This window comes from Bidens hawaiensis, unplaced genomic scaffold (genome assembly GCF_021521415.1).
Source record: "Bidens hawaiensis isolate Kalapana, Puna unplaced genomic scaffold, B.hawaiensis_p1.1 tig00029107_1, whole genome shotgun sequence".
Taxonomy (NCBI): domain Eukaryota; kingdom Viridiplantae; phylum Streptophyta; class Magnoliopsida; order Asterales; family Asteraceae; genus Bidens; species Bidens hawaiensis.
The window spans coordinates 151159-170910 of NW_027494802.1; the positions used below are offsets into that span (position 1 = coordinate 151159).

Consider the following 19752-nt stretch of genomic DNA (forward strand, 5'->3'; position numbering starts at 1 on the left):
TTAGCCTTTACGTTTCAGTATGTGTTACTCTGCCTATATCCATTATAATCCATGCGCGGCCCCGACCTGAGACCTTAACAACTATGCTTTGGCATGTGCTTTGCCTTAGTTGTGTTTAGGTATTTTTATGGTCCAGCTGCGCAATACGTAGGATGGATGCTATGAGCAATTTGAGCTAAGGCTCATATTATTGGGCTAAGGCCCTGACGTTTTAGAGTTAAAACTCGTTAACGCGTCTGAGCTTGAAGCTCGCGCATGTATGTTTTACTTCGTTTTATTTTTAGTTTGATGTCAATACAATGTTGTCATATTGTTCAAAATTAATAAAGGGAAGTGTGAAACATATATGCAAAAGGTAGTAGAACGCATATTAAGAAAAAAAAGAGCGTATCATTATTCATAATGGCTTAAAAAGCCTTGATTACAAACTTGACAACTTTTACATGAAACATTTTCTAAGTTGTGCTGCGTTCCATGTGCGCGGGATCTTCTTTCCATTTAAATCTTTTAAAGCGTATGCGCCTTTTCCCAATTCTTCCGAGACTTGATAAGGTCCCTCCCAGTTGGGAGACATCTTTCCCGGGGGTATTGCGCGACTAGCTTCATTGTTCCGAAGGACAAAATCATTCTTCTTGAAGTGGCATTCTTTCACGCGCTGATTGTAGTATTTTTCTAGCTTTTTCTTGTATTTGGCTTCACTGATGATAGCCGCCTCTCTGCGTCCCTCAAGTAAATTGAGATCCAACCTCCTTTCTTGCTCGTTATCCATCTTACTCATCATGAGCACTCTATAGGATGGGCATCCAATCTATGCTGGAATCATAGCCTCCGTTCCATAGGTTAGGCTGAACGGGGACTCGCCATTGCTGGTTTTGCTTAATGTCCTGTGCGCCCACAGGACATTAGGTAACTCCTCGACCCATGCATGGGACTCTCCCTCAAACCTTTTCTTCAGCCCATTCAGCAAGCTTCGGTTCGCGCGTTCCACTTGGCCATTCCCTTGAGGGTGGTATACTGAAGTGAAGACCTGATTGATGTGCAATTCCTTGAACCAACTGGATATCTTACTGTCAGTGAATTGTTTGCCATTGTCGCTCACGATTTCCATGGGCAGGCCAAAACGGCATACGATGTGGCTCCATATAAATTGCTTCATTGCCTCGGCTGTGATTTTTGCCAGTGGCTTGGCTTCAACCCATTTCGTGAAATAGTCTACTGCCACTACCAAAAACTTTACTCGCCCTGGCGCTTGTGGTAAGGGACCCACAATATCGATTGCCCACTTGTGGAAAGGCCATGCAGAGGTCACCGGAATCAAGTTGTTCTTTGGCCGCATGGTATTTGGCGCATAGCTCTGACACGCTTTGCATTTTTGGATATCTTTTAACGCGTCCCAGTACATGCCTGGCCAATAGTAACCTGCGTTCATTGCCTTGGCGATCACCATGCGCGGGCCAGCATGTATTCCACAGATTCCTTCGTGTATCTCTCTGATCACATAGCTTGCTTCCTCAGCGTCTAGGCATTTCATGAGTGGTCCAAGATAAGAGCGTCGATATAACGTACCATCGAGCATTTCGTAGTTCTGCGACTTGTGTCTTATCTTCCTCGCCTGTGCGCGATCGTCTGGTACCTTTCCCTCCTTCAAGAATTCCATTATTGGAGTTATCCATGATGAAGGTGTTGTATGAATTACAAGAACAGACTTCGCTCCCACTGACGGGTTGCTCATTACTTCCACCCTGACATCTTTGCCAAAATGATCGAAGCTGGTTGATGCCATCTTGCTTAGCGCGTCGGCAGACTTATTTTCACTGCGCGGAATGTGTATGATTCTGAAAAAGTCAAATTGTTCGGTGAGTTTCTTCGCCTGCTCTAGATACAGAGGCATGGTGTTCTCCTTGGCATCATAAAGGCCATTGACTTGTGCTGCTACCAGGTATGAATCTACATGAGCCTCTAGCTTTTTAACTCCGAACTTGTGCGCGATGTGCAAACTAGCCAGCAGGGCTTCATACTCAGCTTCATTGTTGGTGCTCTTGAAATCCAACCTGATTGCGTAAGTATACTCATGATTTTCTGGATCCACCAGTTTGAGGCCTGCGCCGGACCCTTCGTTGTTTGAAGCTCCATCAGTGAATAATCTCCAAACGTTTTCTTCATTATTGGCTTGCGGAGGGTCTACTTCGCCTGAGCCTCTTCGACTTTTCCTTCAGGGATTTCTGCGATGAAATCAGCTAAGACTTGTCCCTTGATTGCTGGACGAGGCTTATAGGTGATCGTGTGCTCCCCTAATTCCAGCGCCCATTTTGTCAGCCTTCCTGAGAGCGCGGGACGTCGCAAGACTTGCTGGATGTTGTAGTCAGTCAGGACTTCAATAGGATGACCATTGAAATATCTGTGAAGCTTGCGCGACGCATGCGTTAGTGATAAAACTAACTTTTCTATGATGGTGTAGCGCGTCTCAGGATCTGTCAGCACCCGACTTACATAATAAATTGGTGTTTGGATTCCCTTGCGATCCACCAATAATACTGCGCCAATGGCGCGCTCTCCTGCTGACAGGTACAACGTTAAAGTTTCACCAGGTAGTGGAGCTGTGAGCGGAGGCAGATTTATCAGACATTCTTTTATCTCACTGAAAGCTTGCTCGGCCTCAGGCGTCCACTTGAATTGGCTTTTCTTTAAGCAATTTCTCAATGTGTTAATGAATGGGGTAGATTTGCTTGCATGGTTTGCTAGGAACCTGTTAATTGATACCAATCTACCATTCAACTTTTGAACTTCCTTCATGGTGGATGGTGAGGGCATGCCGAGGATAGCCTCCACCTTCTCTGGGTTCACCTTGAAACCATCCTTGGTGACCATTACGCCGAGAAATTTCCCTTCTTCCACGCCGAATGTGCATTTGCTCGGGTTGAGCTTCATGTTTACTTCCTTTAGGCGCCGAAGGGTTTCTTCGATGTCTTTGAGCATTTGTTTTTCCTCCCTGCTTTTAATCACCAAATCATCCACGTAGACTTCTAAATTTTTTCCAATCTGCTCGTTGAAAATTGCATCCATGAGTCTTTGGTAAGTGGCTCCTGCATTCTTCAAACCAAAGGGCATTTTTGTGTAACAGAAAACACCCTTGTCAGTTCTGAAAGCAGTATTGTCTTCATCCTGTGGTGCCATTTGAATTTGGTGATAGCCCTTATAGGCATCCAGGAAACATTTAAGCTTAAATGGCACCACAGAGTCCACCTTCATGTCAATGTTTGGGAGGGGGTAACAATCTTTTGGACACGCCTTGTTGAGGTCCTTGAAATCAATGCACATTCTCCATGACCCATTGCTCTTCTTTACCATCACAGGATTGGCTACCCATGTTTGATATCGTATTGGGCGAATGATATTCGCGCGCAGTAGATCTTCTACTTGCTCATTCATGGCCTCTGTCTTCTCGTTTCCCATGACTCTTTTCTTTTGAGCAATTGGCTCCACGGACTTGAATGTGTTGAGAGAGTGCTGCGCCAGGTCTCGCGGAACCCCAGTCATATCAGAATGTTGCCACGCGAAGACTGACATATACGTTGTGAGCAATCTTTTCATTCTCATTCTTGTGTCATCTGATATCGTAGCTCCGATTGTGATTGTTTGTTCTGGGAATTTTGGGTTGAGAATCCATTCCTTTGGCGCGTTGTTTGCCACTGGAAGCTTCATTCTCCCCTCTCGAGGTATACTTATTACTGCGCATAAATGATCTCGGTACACAAATGTTACTCCTGTTGGTGTTGGGAACCCCAACGCGCCATGCGCTGGTGACGGTATGGCGTTGAATTGGGCAATCGCTCCTCTACCCAAGATCATACTATGGCATGAAGTGGTGGGCAAGATCAGGAAGTTGACAATTTCAGCTCGCTTGTGCTTCTCATCCCCCATAGTTAGTTCGAATTGTATCTGACCTAGGGGGTGAATAATTTCGTTTGAGACACCCGAGATTGGTGCACTCACAACTTCGAGCCTTGCTTGGTCTGCTGGATCCAACTTCCTGAAACATTGCTCATACATGATGTCTGACTCACTACCGGTGTCCACCAGGACTCTTGACACCTCATAATGAGCGATGTGTGCAGTGATGACTAGAGGACTGCTGATAGACGGGCCTCCTCTGATTCTTGGAAAGATTACTTGTTGCTCGCGCCAATCCCCTTGGATTTGCGCGCTTCTCTTCCTCGATCCTTGCCCTTGCCTTCTTCCTTCAGCTACACAGATTCTTTTGAATTTTTTACTGGCTGAGGCTCCGTCTGGTTGTTCGTTCTCTGGTCTTGGATTTTTTACCAGGTGAGCCAACTTGCCTGATTTCATATCTTTTCGATCGCATCCTTCAAATGATGGCATGCATCGGTGTTGTGCCCTGTGGATTTGTGAAACTCACAATATTTGCCACTGTTCGGTGGTCCCTTATGGAGTAATGGCCTGGGGTTTTTAAACTGGACATTCTCTGTGCTTAACACTTGCGAGGGCGTTTTGGTGAGGGGAGTCCATATTCTTGGTAGAGGTCTGTTAGGCTCTCTGCCGCCTTCCTTCTTGTCACCTTCTCCGCGATTAAGAATGTCTTTTTGGGGTTGGGGTGAACTTTGTTGCGCTTGCTTTTCTGCAGGAGAATAATTGGTTTGTTGCAACCTGGACCATACGGAGTTTTGTTTGCCCCTCCTTTCATTGTTGCGTGGTGCTTCTGTTTGATGCCCTTTATCTCTTGCTCTGTCTTGGGCAATTTGTTGTTCATTTCGCGCGAAGACTCGCGATGCTTCCATAAGCTTAGCCCAAGTGGTTGGCATGCCCTCTCTGCTCACGAGAGCTCTGCGGAGTTGATCACTGCGCGCACCTTGTATAAAGGCCACGCGCAAGAGTTGTTCAGTGATGCCTCCAATTGCAAGAGATTCCTGATTGAAACGAGTTATGTAGTCTTCAATGGTTTCATCATTCCTGCGTACGCAGTGCATGATGTCATCGGGGTCGCGCGTGTGTCTGCGCTGCTGTACAAAGTGAGCCTGGAACTTTTCCAATAGCTCTTCGAACCCATCGATTTGTCCTGTCGGCAAGCTTTCGAACCAGACATGCGCTGCACCCGTGAGGCAACGAGCAAACATGTGACACCATGTTGGCATCGTCCAGCTTTCTAAGTTTCCAGTGTTATAAAAACCTTGTAAGAAATCATCTGGATCTGTTGTACCATCGTACTTGCCTAAACCACTTGGCATCTTGGTTTTGTGTTGAATGGGAGCCTTCGCAATGCGCTCAGCGAATTTTGAATGTTTTACCAAGATGGCTGGCCTATATGGTGTGGTTACGTCCACTTGCCCTTTCGCTTGTGGGTTGTATGGTGTGTATAAATCCATATCAGCTTTGGCTCCAGGTGCTATGTGCATGTGTGCACGAAGCTGTGAACCTCCTGCATGAGTATCTCGCGTCTTCTTCATGCTGTGCACCTCTTCCTCATCACTAATATCAGTTTGTTCGGTGTGAATAGAATGACCGTCTTCCAGCGCGCGCGTCTTTTTTGTTGTTCCCTGAATGGTTTGTTTATCAAATGCGAGCCTTTGTGTTAAATCGGCTAACTTTTTGTGTTTTACCAACTTATTGTATTTGTCCATTAAACGCCGTTGTTCGTTTATGAGCCATTCTTTAGGGTCATTGGTTTCAACTTCCGGGCCCATTGGTCCGTTTTTGTTTTGTACCAGTCAGATTTTGGAACGTGAGATCGTCTGGGGGAGTTTCAGTTTGACTATGAGGTGTTGTGTTGAAGGGATGGTTACTGGTGGTGCGCGCAGTGTCACGCGGCACCCTCAGAACCTGATGTCCCTCATTAACATCCTCAAGCTCATTATCCTCCAGAACTTGATCGTTGTTTCGAACACCGGAAACCATGGTGAAGATTTTCAGAGAGAAAATTGATGAAATAGTGGTTTTGTTGCTGTTGTAACAGGTGATGGCGCCAATGAAGAAGCGTGTATCGACTTACTTGTATACGATCAACGTTCCTCGGGTACGAGTGTGCTATATCACCGATGGTTTTCCGAGATACGAGTTCTTCCACCTACAAAACGAACAGCACCGTGAGCTTACCCCTCAGAAAGGGACAGAGGGGTCCTCTTTGGGGTAACCCTCCGGTGTGAGAATCAGATATTGTAGGAGAGGATAATCAGAAGGTAAAAATGAGTAAAGGACTTAGAATACATTTTCTTGCCTACCTCCAACTGTGGAGGTGGTGTGGTATTTATGGTATTAGGGTTTCCAATGATTGGGCTCAGGCCCCATTAGGGCCTTTTTGGCCTCCTCCTATTGCTTCGCGCCACGTGTACTTAGGACACCTGGTGCTTTTTCATTGATTATTCTCTGACCAAGGTATTTCACCTGACCCATGTGCCATCACGCGGTGGCACATGGGCTTTGCTGAGTTGTCCACCCTTCATTGGCAGCTGTCAACATCAGCACATTCTTTATTCCTTAAAAGATACCTTCTGGAAGGTTGTCTGATGAGTACAATCATGGTTGTCCTTATCCTGATTTGGATTAGACTATTGTCTCATTTGTTGTGTGTCGCTTACGCGCGGCCTTTATGCGCCTATCCCGGGGATGCGCAAGGTCTTCTCTTTATTCTCACACTAAATGTGTGTGTTGTGTGCATATGTGATATGCGCCACGTGTGACAACTGCCCAAATCCGACCCGACCCAGGTACCCGTTTTTGAATCCGATTCTTTTTATGATTTAAAATTTGATTACTAATCTTTGTAAATTTAACATTAAATAAATAAATTATATATATATATATATACGTTTTTATATTACTTACTAATAATAATAATTCCTTTCCGCCCTTTTGTCTCTCTTGTCGCCGTCCCGCCTCTTTTTCTCTCTTGTCACCATCCCGCCCCTCTGCTTAACCCTTAAGCCTTGAACCCCTTTTTCTCTTAACTCTTTGCTTGTCCTTTGGTTCTTCCCGCCTAAGGATGTCTGCGCAGCTCCACGCGCCAGACTCTTTACAAGGAAGCCTGCGTGATGACCGGCTGTTCCTGCGATACGCGAGACGAACTCTTCTCGCAGCGCGCTAAGAATTGTAGTTCTTCTCGCAGCGCGCTAAGAATTGTAGTTCTTCTCGCAGCGCGCTAAGAATTGTAGTTCTTCTCGCAGCGCGCTAAGAATTGTAGTTCTTCTCGCAGCGCGCTAAGAATTGTAGTTCTTCTCGCAGCGCGCTAAGAATTGTAGTTCTTCTCGCAGCGCGCTAAGAATGGTAGTTCTTCTCGCGACGCGCTAAGGATTTGTAGTTCTTCCCGCGACGTGCTAAGGATGTAAGTTCTTCCCGCGGCGCGCTAAGGCTTGTTCTGTCTGCCTTCGCCCTCGCGCGTGCGCTCGAGTCTGCTCGCGCTAGACCTTAAGTCTTTTCTTCAGTTTAGGTCAGCCTGTATGCTTTTGAAATATCTTATCTTTTGTATGAGCACTTTAGGTCAGTTCTGACATCTGTCCGAAAAGCCACTTTCGGCGCAGCATGCGCACCAATCCTATTGGTTGACAGAAAACGTGACTGACATAATCTTTTGAAATCTTCTTTTGCATGTCTTGAACAGTGTTTTACCTGACACCTCCCATGCTTTGACCTGTAACCTGTCAGCTTTTCCCCATCCCCTGCAGCTGCCGGCATATCTTTCCATATCTTTTGCTTTTGTTTTCTTGTGCTTTTTGATATCTTTTGTTTGATTTAATAAGATCTTTTCCTCCTTTTAAGGGATTGTGTTCCCTAGGGTTTTCCTATAAATAAACCTATTTTCTTGTTTATTAACACTACACACACTACACTTAAACACTCTCCCCAACCTTTCTCCCTTTGCTCTCTGCCGAAGATCCTCAGCTCCTCTCTTTGCCCCCGTCTTCTCTTCTGTTCTGCCCAGAAATCTCGGTAAATATATAATATATATAATTTTTGTTTAAGTAACTTACCTATATCCAAGACATAAAAACCAATCGTTAAACCAATAACCTCTTATTTATAGGTTAACTTGTGCTTGTTTAAAAGTTGGTTCTTGCATTATCTTTCAACACACCTCTAACAAGTGAGTAATCTCGTACTTAATCCCCTTTTATTTTTAACGTTTTGGGATGTTCATGTGTTCGTACAACTTGAGTCTTAAACTTGTTTATGAACTTTATGTGCGCAAAACCCCATGTGTTATGGACGTTTACTTGGCTGTTTATTTGTATGTGTGACTCATTAACCGCTTTGACGGCCTATTCCGAAGTTTTCATGGATCCATTAGATGAACACGGGAGACCTATCGTTTACGGTTTTCTTGTTTTGTTACACATGCACGTATGATTTCTTGTTTTTGTGCTCAATTGGGAGCACGGATTGAACTATGAGCTATGATCTAAGGCTTGATCACAATCTGATTACACCCTATGTTAAACCCCAGTTAAGCACATGTTGCGCGCAGTGTTTGTATTATCTATTTATATCTATTAAACTTGATTTCTCACCGATACGCAAGTGTTGACGTTTTATTTTAACACATGTTCAGGTTTGCTGTAGCTGCTTTTGGGAATCTCAAGGACGTAGGATGTTTTCTTTTTGTTTGGACCTAGATTAAAATGTAACAAGACAAATTATGTTATTTGAATATTTTAAGTTATGATATGATTTATGTTACCTTACGATTTCATGTTCTGCGCGTGCGCAATGATAACGTATTTATTAAATATGGACACCCAATAGTGTCGCGAGTAATGAAACAAATACGTGGCGCCCCGATGTATAATCCGCCATCGGTCAGGGTGTTACACCACGCGCAGATGTTTCATGCGCTTGCGCATAGGTTTTGGCTTTGTGTCTTCATGACATCCTGATTTCAAGCCTCTTGTCTATATCTTGTTGGTTGACCCACCCCGCTCGATGTTAAGGCGGGTGCATACCCCTTCAGTAAGCATTTTCATAGTTTTTGAACAATAGATATATAATATGAAATTCCACAACTTGTATACAAAACAATAAATAATGGCAACAATTTAGATAAATGAAATCGTTAATAAGAATACATTAACGACACATTTCTATAAGGGGATGCCAAATATACTCGGATTTTGTATGAAATCGTTAATAAGAATACATTAACGACACCTTTCTATAAGGGGATGCCAGATATACTCGGATTTATGAATCAACCTTCCAAAAGCGGTAAACACATTAGCACTTAAGCATATAATCACTAAATCGAGCATTTATTTAAGTGAAGTATACAATAAAGTTTGTGGTTTAAGACTCAAGTATAAATCATTTGGATTTGAATAAGTTTGCAATGTCACCCCCAAAATATAAAACAGTGAAAACGGGGGATGAAAGTACGCACATTCAAGTAATAAACTTGAAAGATTTGATGATTTGGAGATTAACCGGAACGATGAGTTTAACGAACGAAGCCTAAAGGAGAAGAAGTCTTGTATTAGAAAAGTTGTCTTGGAAGTCTTTAAATGAAAATAAATGATAAGAAATATAAACAATTTAAAGTTTAAGGTTTAAAATGTAAATATTTAAGAAATTATAATAATAGTCCTTTAAAAATGTAAGTTTGCTCGAAACCGGGTTAAAGTATCTAGCCCTTAATTTTACTCAACCTATGTTAAGTAATAAGGTGGGTAAAAATGCAAGAAAACAAGTCCCTTTATAATATAGATACTAAAACGGGTTTTAACAAGTGTTCGGGTGGTCGGTTCGGGTCTTGGTGACTTGACCAAACCCAAAGTCAACTTTCCCAAAATAATAAATGTATGAGATAACTCAATAAATCTTAAAGAGACTTAACCAAGTATGTAGTTCTATTGTTTTAGAACTAACAACGTCCGTTAATCGAGTGTTCGGTTTAGTCGGTCCAAACTTTGTTATAGGATCAAGTTGGATTCAACATTCCGAGTACTTTGTGAAAATAATTAAAATCAGTTTATAAAGTATTTTTAAAGAAATATATAAGCTTTAATGGTTAAAAACACACTTGTGTGTCTTAAGCGAGTAAACTTGGTTTAGTTCGGTTTGGTTCGGTTTTTTTATTTTGGAACAAGGCCAAGAATGGTTACCACATGTCCAAACATCATAGAACTTGTAAAATAATTTATAAATAATAATACCAAAGTTTTACATACAAAAAGTCAACAACAAAGTCTTTAAACGAAAGTTCGGTTTCCGATTCGGATCTTGTTTCGGGATAAGACCGAGGTTAGATTCTACAAACCCATAACCATGGAACTAATTAAAATGATTTTAGAAACTCAAATCTTACATAAAACATGTTTATACAACTAGTAAACAAGAGTTTGGCTTCCGGTTTGGAGCTATTTACGGAATAACCGAGGCTAGTCTCTACAAACCCATAACCATGGAATTCAAAATGTAAAATAAAACTAAGATGAGCAGAAGTTAAACAAGTATAACTAGTTTGATAGTTAGATGCGGAAAATATATATAATCAAGGACTACTACGAGTCCTCCATGTAGCTTTGTCTTATGGGCCGGACACTTAACCGACCGAGACCGGAGAAATGCCCACCGAAGGTACAAAGGGTGCTATTATATATATGTTGTATAACAATCTTCAAGTATAAATAAGTGTTAACAAGTTGATTATAATGTAAGACTATGGTCAGTTTGACTTTGGAAAGTCAAACTGCCAAAAAAAATATGAAGAACACCTTTAAATGCTTGAGAATTGGAAGAAAAAGAGATGAATGAGCAAGGATTAATGAAGGGGATAGGGGTGTATATATAGAGTAGGTTGAAAGGGTCAAGCATGAGGTGTGATATCAAGGTTTGTATGCAAGAGGGGTCAAGACAAGTCACAAAACAACAAAAAAAATAAAAAATAAAAAAATGGGCTGCTGGTCTGCTGCTGGTCAGCACGTCGGTTCGTGTCCGGAAGTTCGTTTTTGATGTATCTTGAGCTTTTTAAGTCCGTTTTCGAATCCGTAAAAGGGGTTTTTCAAATTAGACAAGCGGGAATGTTTTAATAACATAAAATCCAATATTTTATATATTTGAAATGTTCGGGATATAAATCAGGTCGGTTTACAACATAAAAACAAATACAAAATAAATACAATTTGACCCGAAATCGAAGATTGTCACAGGCCGCCACTCCTAAATTTGCCTAACTCCTGCCAGACTATTTATTAAATGTTTACTTGATACAAACATACATATATATATATATATATATATATATATATATGTACATACATAACCAACAAGTGTAGTTATGTTAATTATATAACTACTCAATCTCTTACGACATATTACAAAATGTATACCATATATATTTTTTATTTAAACGTTCCGTAAGAATATGCATATTAAATATATTTAACCTAATACTTTTCCTAAAATAATGTCGTATATATATTATTTGCTATTATCTAATTTACGAAGATAATTATATAGTTGGAATTATATATTTATTAAACAAACTACAATAAATATAAAAGTATCACCAACAAGTCATCTCACATGTAAGTTTAGGTTATCGGGTGAACACATAGCATAAACCGACATACTCGTCTTTGATTACTCATTTGATAAACGATTCACAAGTACTTTGGTCGATGTGCTTGTGTTTGGGGGATGTTTAAACTGATTCAGATGAAATAATCATTTTATGTGAACATGTTGCCCGATTGCAAATGTCTAAATGAATCAATAGAACGAGTGTTCTTAAAGAGTACTATTTTGTGACTCGGTGTATTCAGTATGTTATTGGTTGAATTTGATTTTTAAGATGAACATGTAAAAGGGCCGTTTTGGGCTGGACTATGGGCTTGGACTACGTGGTAACAAAAACTTAATAAAACGTATAAAGTTAATCGGTTAAAGTGTTAAACCGGATAACCAACCAAACCGAACAACCCGAATTAAAAAAAGAATCGCAAATCCGGAAACCGAATTGGGATCTTGGATTCAGTTAATATCCGATCCGAAAATCGAATTCACAATTCAGATCGGTTTTTATGGTCACGGATATGGTTCGCTTACGGATTTTTCGGTTATTTTACACACTCCTATCTTCAACAAAGTAATCTCTCATTACTTGTTTGTGTTCGGCTTCATGATCTCTGTCTACAAAACCTCTTTTTTCTTTAGGTTGAAGAGGTGCCTCTTGTCCAACTAAACCAAGAATTTGCCGGTCGTTCGATCGTCATTGTTGGAATTCGAGCAAAACACCCAGATTTTAAAAAGACTTACCTTTAAGAATATGGGTTGAGATAGAGTAGACGTTTTTCGTGTGAAGAATGAGTAATTTGGTTCATTTAATATAGATGAAGTATTTAATTAATTGTTTTTTAAATGGTCATAGTTGGGAAAGTAGGAGATTGGGATAGGGTGCGGCAAAGTGAAACCGAGTCCACTTGGTTCTTTTTAGTATCAGGGGCTCGGGTCAGGGCGATGTGCCCCCCCCCCCTCCCCCCGCATCACTCCGTCGACCCTTACCCCACCAAAAACATAACATCATTTGAATTTAATTTAACAAATGGAAATTTCATTAATATTGAAGTTACTATTTAAACCGTATATAGGTAAATCAAAATGGATTTCCAACAACATAATAGCAAACAAAATATTTATTTTCGTAAACAAGACCTAATAATTGGTTTTTCATTTGCTCCTTCATCACTTGGTGTATCATGAATGGTTCATCGACAACCATCATGGTGCGGTCTATGGTCCATCAACATCGAGCGTTGGTGTAGCACCAAGATTAGACACCATGAATGATCCCTCAGCATTTGTTGTCGTCGGTGGAGGAGGTGGTAACGCGAAGAGAGGACAGTACGTTTTAAGAAGTTGAGGGACAAGTGGATCCAAAGGAAAGACTTTCGGCCAACATCCTTCACTTGTGCTTTTAGCGGCTTTGCAACAATCTGGCCACGTTGTTAACTCAATTGGTTCACCTCGCAATGCTCTATTAAGTTCCTCAGTGCACTTTGATAGATCAAAAGATGCCTCCCAACACTCGACAATCCCCTTTGATGGTCTAAGAGAAATTGGTGATCTTCGGGCTAGCCCGAGTGAAAGTAAAGACACCAAGCAACATATAAGAAATAGAACTCTAGATTGAGAAACCATGTTGAGTGTTGAGATGTTATGGCTTGAGTATGTGATGGTTGAGCTATTTATACTACAATTTTGAGCATTTAATTGTTTCAAATAAACGTGTTGACTTTGTTTTGTCAAAAATAACGATTAAAAAGAATACCAAAAAAATATTGTGCCTTCAATGTAATGTCCCCTTATGCAAAATAATGAATTCTTAAGCATTTTTATAGAATAGTAATAATGGCTAAAAAAAACATGTGTATCCTACGTTCACACTATTTACCAATCAAAAAGGGAGAATGGAATGGCTAAGTTCGAATTAATTTCTTTTAACGGTCATTTGAATTACTGAAGGATCATTGACATGCACGGTCATCTTTATTTCAACCTCAGAAGAAAATCGGCTGAAAAATATAAAACAATATATGATTTGATCAACAAGTTTGATAATATTCTCAGGTGTCATTAATCTCATGCACACAAACATAATGGAAAAAAAAATCATATTGTTTTGATTTATATTTCTTTTGGTGTGGGGGAGTGTGACATCTGCCCTGATCCGACCCGACCCAGGTACCCGTTTCCCTTATCCGATCTCTTTCTTTTATGATTTAATATTTATTTATACTTATATTTTACTTTTAATAATAATATATATTTTCCTTCCCGCCTTTTTCTCTCTCTTTCTTTCCGCCGTCCCCTCCCCCTTCCTTCTCTCTTTCCGCCTTCTTTTCCCTCTTGTCGCCGTCCCGCCCTTAAGCCTTGTTTCCTCTTTTTCTTCTAACTCTTTGCTTGTCCTTTGGTTCTTCCCGCCTAAGGATGTCTGCAGCTCCACGCGCCAGACTCCTTACATAGGAAGCCTGCGTGAAGACATCTTGTTCCTGCGATGCGTGAAGAGAACTCTTCTCGCAGCGCGCTAAGAATGCATGTTCTTCCCGCAATGCGCTAAGAATGTATGTTCTTCCCGCGATGCGCTTAGAATTCTTGTTCTTCACGCAGCACGCGAAGGATTTGTGATTCTTCCCGCAGTGCGCTAAGGATTGTTGTGCCAGCCTTCGCGCTCGCGCACTCAGCCTTCCCGCGCTTAACCCTTTGAGTTTTTCTTCTGTTTAATCTAGCCGTTTGCTTTTGTGTTGTCTTATCTTTTGTGTTGTTGACCTAATCTGCTTTATGTCTGAATAGTTACTTTCGGCGCAGCATGCGCACCAACCCCATTGGTTGGCAGATAAAGTGACTGACATTATCTTTTGAGATCTGCTTTTGCCATGCTTGACCGGTACCTTTATCTGACCTGCCCATGCCTTTTTACTGTTCGCTGTCAGCTTTATCTTGCCCTCTGCAGCTGCCATATCTTTTGATATCTTTACTTTTCAGAACTTTTTACCGTTGATATCTTTTCTTTTACTTTTTGAAATCTTTTCCCCTTTTTCTAGGGTTTATGTCTCCTAGGGTTTTCCTATAAATAATAATAATATTTTCATAACACATCACACACAAACACTTAATCTCTCTTATTATCTCTTCCTCCCTTTTTGCTCTCTGCCGTTGTCCTCCTGCCGTCTCCTCTCTTGCCTCCGTCTTCCTCCCTGTTCTTCCCTGCTTTTCCGGTAATATATATATATTATATAATAATTTACTTATTAATTATGCTAACTTATTATCTAGACTTAAAACAGATCATTAAAACAACAATCTTATTTATAGGTTAACTTGTGCTTGTTTAAAGTTGGTTCTTGCTTTATCTTACACCGCATCGTTTATCAAGTGAGTTATCTCGTATCTAATCCCTTTTTATTTTAAATGCTTTGGGATGTTCATGTGTTCATACAAAACTTGAGTCTTAAACTGTTTATGAACTTTAGTCGCGCAGTATCCCATGTGTTGAGGACGTAGACTTGGCTGTTTATTTGTATGTGTGGATCATTAACCGTATTGACGGTCTATTCCGCAGTTTTCATGGTACCATTAGATGAACACGGGAGAACTATCGTTTATGATTTTCTCTTTTGTATACACATGCACAGTTAGTCTTGTTTGTGAGCTCAATTGTGAGCACTGGCAGTCTTGTCTCTTAGAGTTGGTCCCGATCAGATTACACCCTTGTTGAAAACCAGACATACACATGTTGCGCGCAGATTTATTGTTATGTATTGTATTAAACTTGATTTCTCACCAACACGCAAGTGTTTGACGTTTATTTTAACACATGTTCAGGTTTGCAGTAGCTGTTTTGGAGCTTGTGGACACGTAGGACGTTTTTACTTTTGGACCTAGAATTAAAATGTATCAAGACAAGTTAATGTTGTTTGAATGTTATAATTTATAATATATTGATTTATGTTTGATTTATGTTCTTTATTTTCCCCGCTGCGCGTGCGCGATAAAATGTGTATTAATAAATATTGACACCAATAGTGTCACGAGTAATGAAACAATATGTGGCGCCCCGATGTATAATCCGCCTTTGGTCGGGGTGTTACAGATTGGTATCAGAGCTCGTTGACTTTAGGATAGGTGGTTAGACGTAACGGCCTAGAATACCTAAGAGTCCCTTCTCGCGCATGAGAGAAATCTCATGTTTGCGCGCTTATTGTTAATTACTCGTTATTTATGAATATGCTCGCACTTGCGCAGTATATGATTTTATGTTTTATTCCGCGATATTTCGATTTTTGTGAATTTCGATTTTTATTGATTTTACTTACATATTCGTTTGTTGGGATTGAAAATCCGAAAAGTCATGGTGATACATGAATAGTTGATTTTCAATTTCCATTTACGATTATGTTCTGAGGTTGGAGACTTGAAAAGTCATGGTGATACATGAATTGTCAACCTCCAATACTCATTTTCTTGTATATTTTATATTGAAGATTGGAAAGTCATGGTGATACATGAATCGTCAATCTCCAATACTCGTTTACTCGTATATTTTAAATTGGGAATTCGGAAAGTCATGGTGATACATGAATTGTCGATTTCTGATTCGAATTTGATACCTTTATTAAGTCTGCATTTAGGGTCATTTATTTTACTTTAACTTTTGATAGTATCTAACTCCGTGAAACCAAGCTTTTCGAGGTTAAACTTTGTGCTAAAACTAAGATATTAACTAAAATTAAAATTTTTATAGAATGCCTCCGCTATCTCGCCGATTTCAGAGAAGAGAAGCCTCGCGCATGCGTAGACAGCAACGTTCCCAGGAAATGGCCGCCGCAATAGCCCAAGCCTTGAGCCAAAACAATACCAATACCTCCAGTTATAACATTAAATCCTTCAACGCGGGTAACCCTCCAAAGTTCACAGGTCTCGAAGGAGCCACCGTGATGCTCCAGTGGCTCGAGAAGATAGAAAACACTTTCCTTCACACCCAATGCCCCTCAGAAAGACGAACCCTATATGCTTCCAGTGTCCTGGAATCCAGAGCGCTTACATGGTGGAATGGAGTAGCCCATGCGCGTGGCGCAGAAGCTGCTTCTAGCATGACATGGGAGGAATTCAAGGAAATTCTTACGCGAGAATTCTGCCCTCCCAACGAAATTAAGCGCCTGGAGGAAGAATTCTGGAACTTGAAGCAATACAGCGGTGAAGCGCGCGAGTACGCGACGCGCTTCCACGAGCTAAGCTTACTGGTCCCTCACCTTGTTACCCCTTCACGCCGAGCAATCGAGAAATTCCTTGGGGGTCTCCCCATGGAAATTCAAGATTCTGTATGGGCCAGAAACCCAGTTACCCTCTCTGACGCCATTGAGTTGGCCGCTGTGCTCAGCGACAACCATGTCAGAGCAGGAACCCTGTTCCTGCGGGGATCTGAGAAGACCAAACCCACCAAAACTGCCCCTGAACCCGCAGAAACCAAACCTGAACCCTCAAACCGTAACAACCTCAAGCGCAGGCGCAAGGCCTATGCGCTTACCAACCCGCCCATTGTCCAGCAACCCGCATACCAACCCCCAGTTTACGCGCCTAACCCTCTGTCAGCCTACCCAACTCCCCCTGTAGTTCACAACTATGCCCTAACCAATCCAGCACTCCCTGCCCCGCCTCCTAAGAAACCTTACACAGGAAACCATCCCTTTTGCCCAACCTGTAGATTTCACCACCCAACCCAAACCCCGTGTCGACTTTGTAACCGATGTGGCCGTACTGGTCACACTGCTGAGAACTGTAGAGTCCTTCTCGCCAATCCGATTGCGCCAACACCACCAGTCTACCCGCAGAACCCACAACCAACCTACCAAAACCCACGACCCAGATCGTGCTTTAACTGCGGTGATCCCAGTCATTTCCGGAACGCGTGCCCGAGACTGCAAGTGCAAATCACACAAGCGAATCCGGTGAACCAGATTTCGAACCAAGTGACGCGTGGACGAGCTTTTAACATAACCGCGCACCAAGCGCAAGCGAATAATGACGTAGTTAATGGTACATTTTTACTTAACGGATTTTATGCTTCTGTACTTTTTGATACTGGCGCCGATCGAAGCTTTATCTCTCGCGCCTTCGAGCAGAAGCTTGCGCGACCGCGCAACGATTTAAAAGAAGATTTTTCAGTTGAATTGGCTAACGGTGAAACTGTTTTAATTAACTCGGTGATTAAAGATTGTACGCTTAATCTTAACGAAAACGATTTTCTGATCGACCTCATCCCTATGCCTCTTGGAAGCTTTGATGTTATTATTGGTATGGACTGGCTCTCGAAGAATCGCGCCGAAGTTAATTGCGCCAAGAAGTTGATTCGCATTCCTCGAGAAAATGGTGACCTTCACATCTACGGCGAAAAACCCTCCAGTGGTCTTAAACTTATGTCTTGCGCCGAAGCCCAAAGACTCTTGCGGAAGAAGTGTATTGCATTTCTAGCCCATGTGGTTAATCCTGCTGAAGAAAGGAAGCTTCGCGATATCCCTGTTGTGCGTGATTTCCCTGAAGTTTTTCCTGATGATCTTCCTGGTATCCCTCCCGCTCGTGAAGTCGAGTTTCGTATTGATCTTGTCCCTGGCGCTTCCCCCGTGGCTAAATCTCCTTATCGTCTTGCACCCGCTGAGATGCAAGAATTGGCAAGCCAACTTCAAGAGTTGACTGCTAAAGGATTCATTCGCCCTAGCTCTTCGCCCTGGGGTGCTCCGGTGTTGTTCGTTAAAAAGAAAGATGGATCGTTACGCATGTGTATTGATTACCGCGAGTTGAACAAACTCACCATTAAAAACCGGTATCCCTTACCGCGTATTGACGACCTCTTTGATCAACTCCAAGGTGCCTCTTGTTTCTCGAAGATTGATCTCCGCTCTGGCTATCATCAGTTGCGCATCCGCGATGAAGATGTTCCGAAAACTGCTTTTCGAACTCGTTATGGCCATTTTGAATTCTTGGTCATGTCCTTCGGTCTAACCAACACACCCGCCGTTTTCATGGATCTTATGAATCGGGTGTGTAGGCCTTTCTTGGATAAATTCGTGATCGTGTTTATCGATGATGTTCTGGTGTATTCTAAGACCAAGGCCGAGCACGAGCAACATCTTCGGTTGGTGTTGCAAAAGCTCCGAACCGAGCAGCTCTATGCTAAGCTTTCCAAGTGTGAATTTTGGTCGGGTGAAGTACAGTTTCTTGGCCATGTTGTTAACAAGATGGGTATTCATGTTGACCCATCCAAAATTGAAGCAATCAAGAACTGGATTACGCCATCCTCTCCTTCTGAGATCCGTTCCTTTCTGGGCTTAGCTGGTTATTACCGGCGCTTCATTTCGAACTTCTCGAAGATCGCTTTGCCTTTAACAGCTCTGACGCACAAAGGTAAACCGTATATTTGGGGCTCGAAGCAAGAAGAAGCCTTTCTAACGCTCAAGCGTTTGTTGTGTGAAGCTCCTGTTCTTGCACTACCTGAGGGTAATGATGATTTTGTCGTGTATTGCGATGCATCCAACCAAGGTCTCGGTTGTGTTCTTATGCAACGAGGCAAGGTTATCGCTTACGCATCAAGGCAACTTAAGGTTCACGAGAAGAATTATACAACTCACGACCTCGAACTTGGTGCAGTTGTTTTTGCCTTGAAGATCTGGAGACACTACCTTTATGGTACTAAGTGTATCCTCTACACTGACCATAAAAGCCTTCAGCATATCTTTGATCAAAAGGAACTTAACATGAGACAACGCCGATGGAACGAACTCATCAGCGATTACGATTGTGAGATCCGGTATCATCCTGGTAAGGCTAATGTGGTAGCCGATGCGCTCAGCCGAAAACCCTGCCAGCTTAACTGTATTTTGCCGCGCACGCATCTTCACTTCGCGCCGATTCAAAGCAACCTTGAATCGCGTATTCGTGACGCGCAGCGCGCATCCATCAGTAATGGTAATCTTCGCGCCGAGTTAGCGTGTGGCGCGGAAGCACTCTTTGTCCCTAATCTGAGTGGAATTCTCTGCTATCTTAATCGCATCTGGATTCCCTTTGATGAGAATCTTCGCGCTGATATCCTGTGTGAAGCGCACAAATCTCGGTATTCTATTCATCCCGGCGCTGATAAGATGTACAAGGATTTGCGCATTACTTATTGGTGGCCCGGTATGAAAAAGGATATTGCTGTGTTCGTAGCTAAATGTCTGACTTGTTCTAAAGTGAAAGCTGAACACCAACGCCCATCTG

General features: G+C 42.0%; 1 protein-coding gene across 1 annotated transcript; it reads right to left on the reverse strand.

Moving 5' to 3' along the window:
- Window positions 1-12732: 12732 nt before the first annotated feature.
- LOC143578270 (uncharacterized) lies at window positions 12733-13140 on the reverse strand. Its single transcript, XM_077061903.1, has one exon. It carries the CDS (start codon window positions 13138-13140, stop codon window positions 12733-12735), a length of 408 nt encoding a protein of 135 aa, XP_076918018.1.
- Between the last annotated feature and the right edge of the window lie 6612 nt (window positions 13141-19752).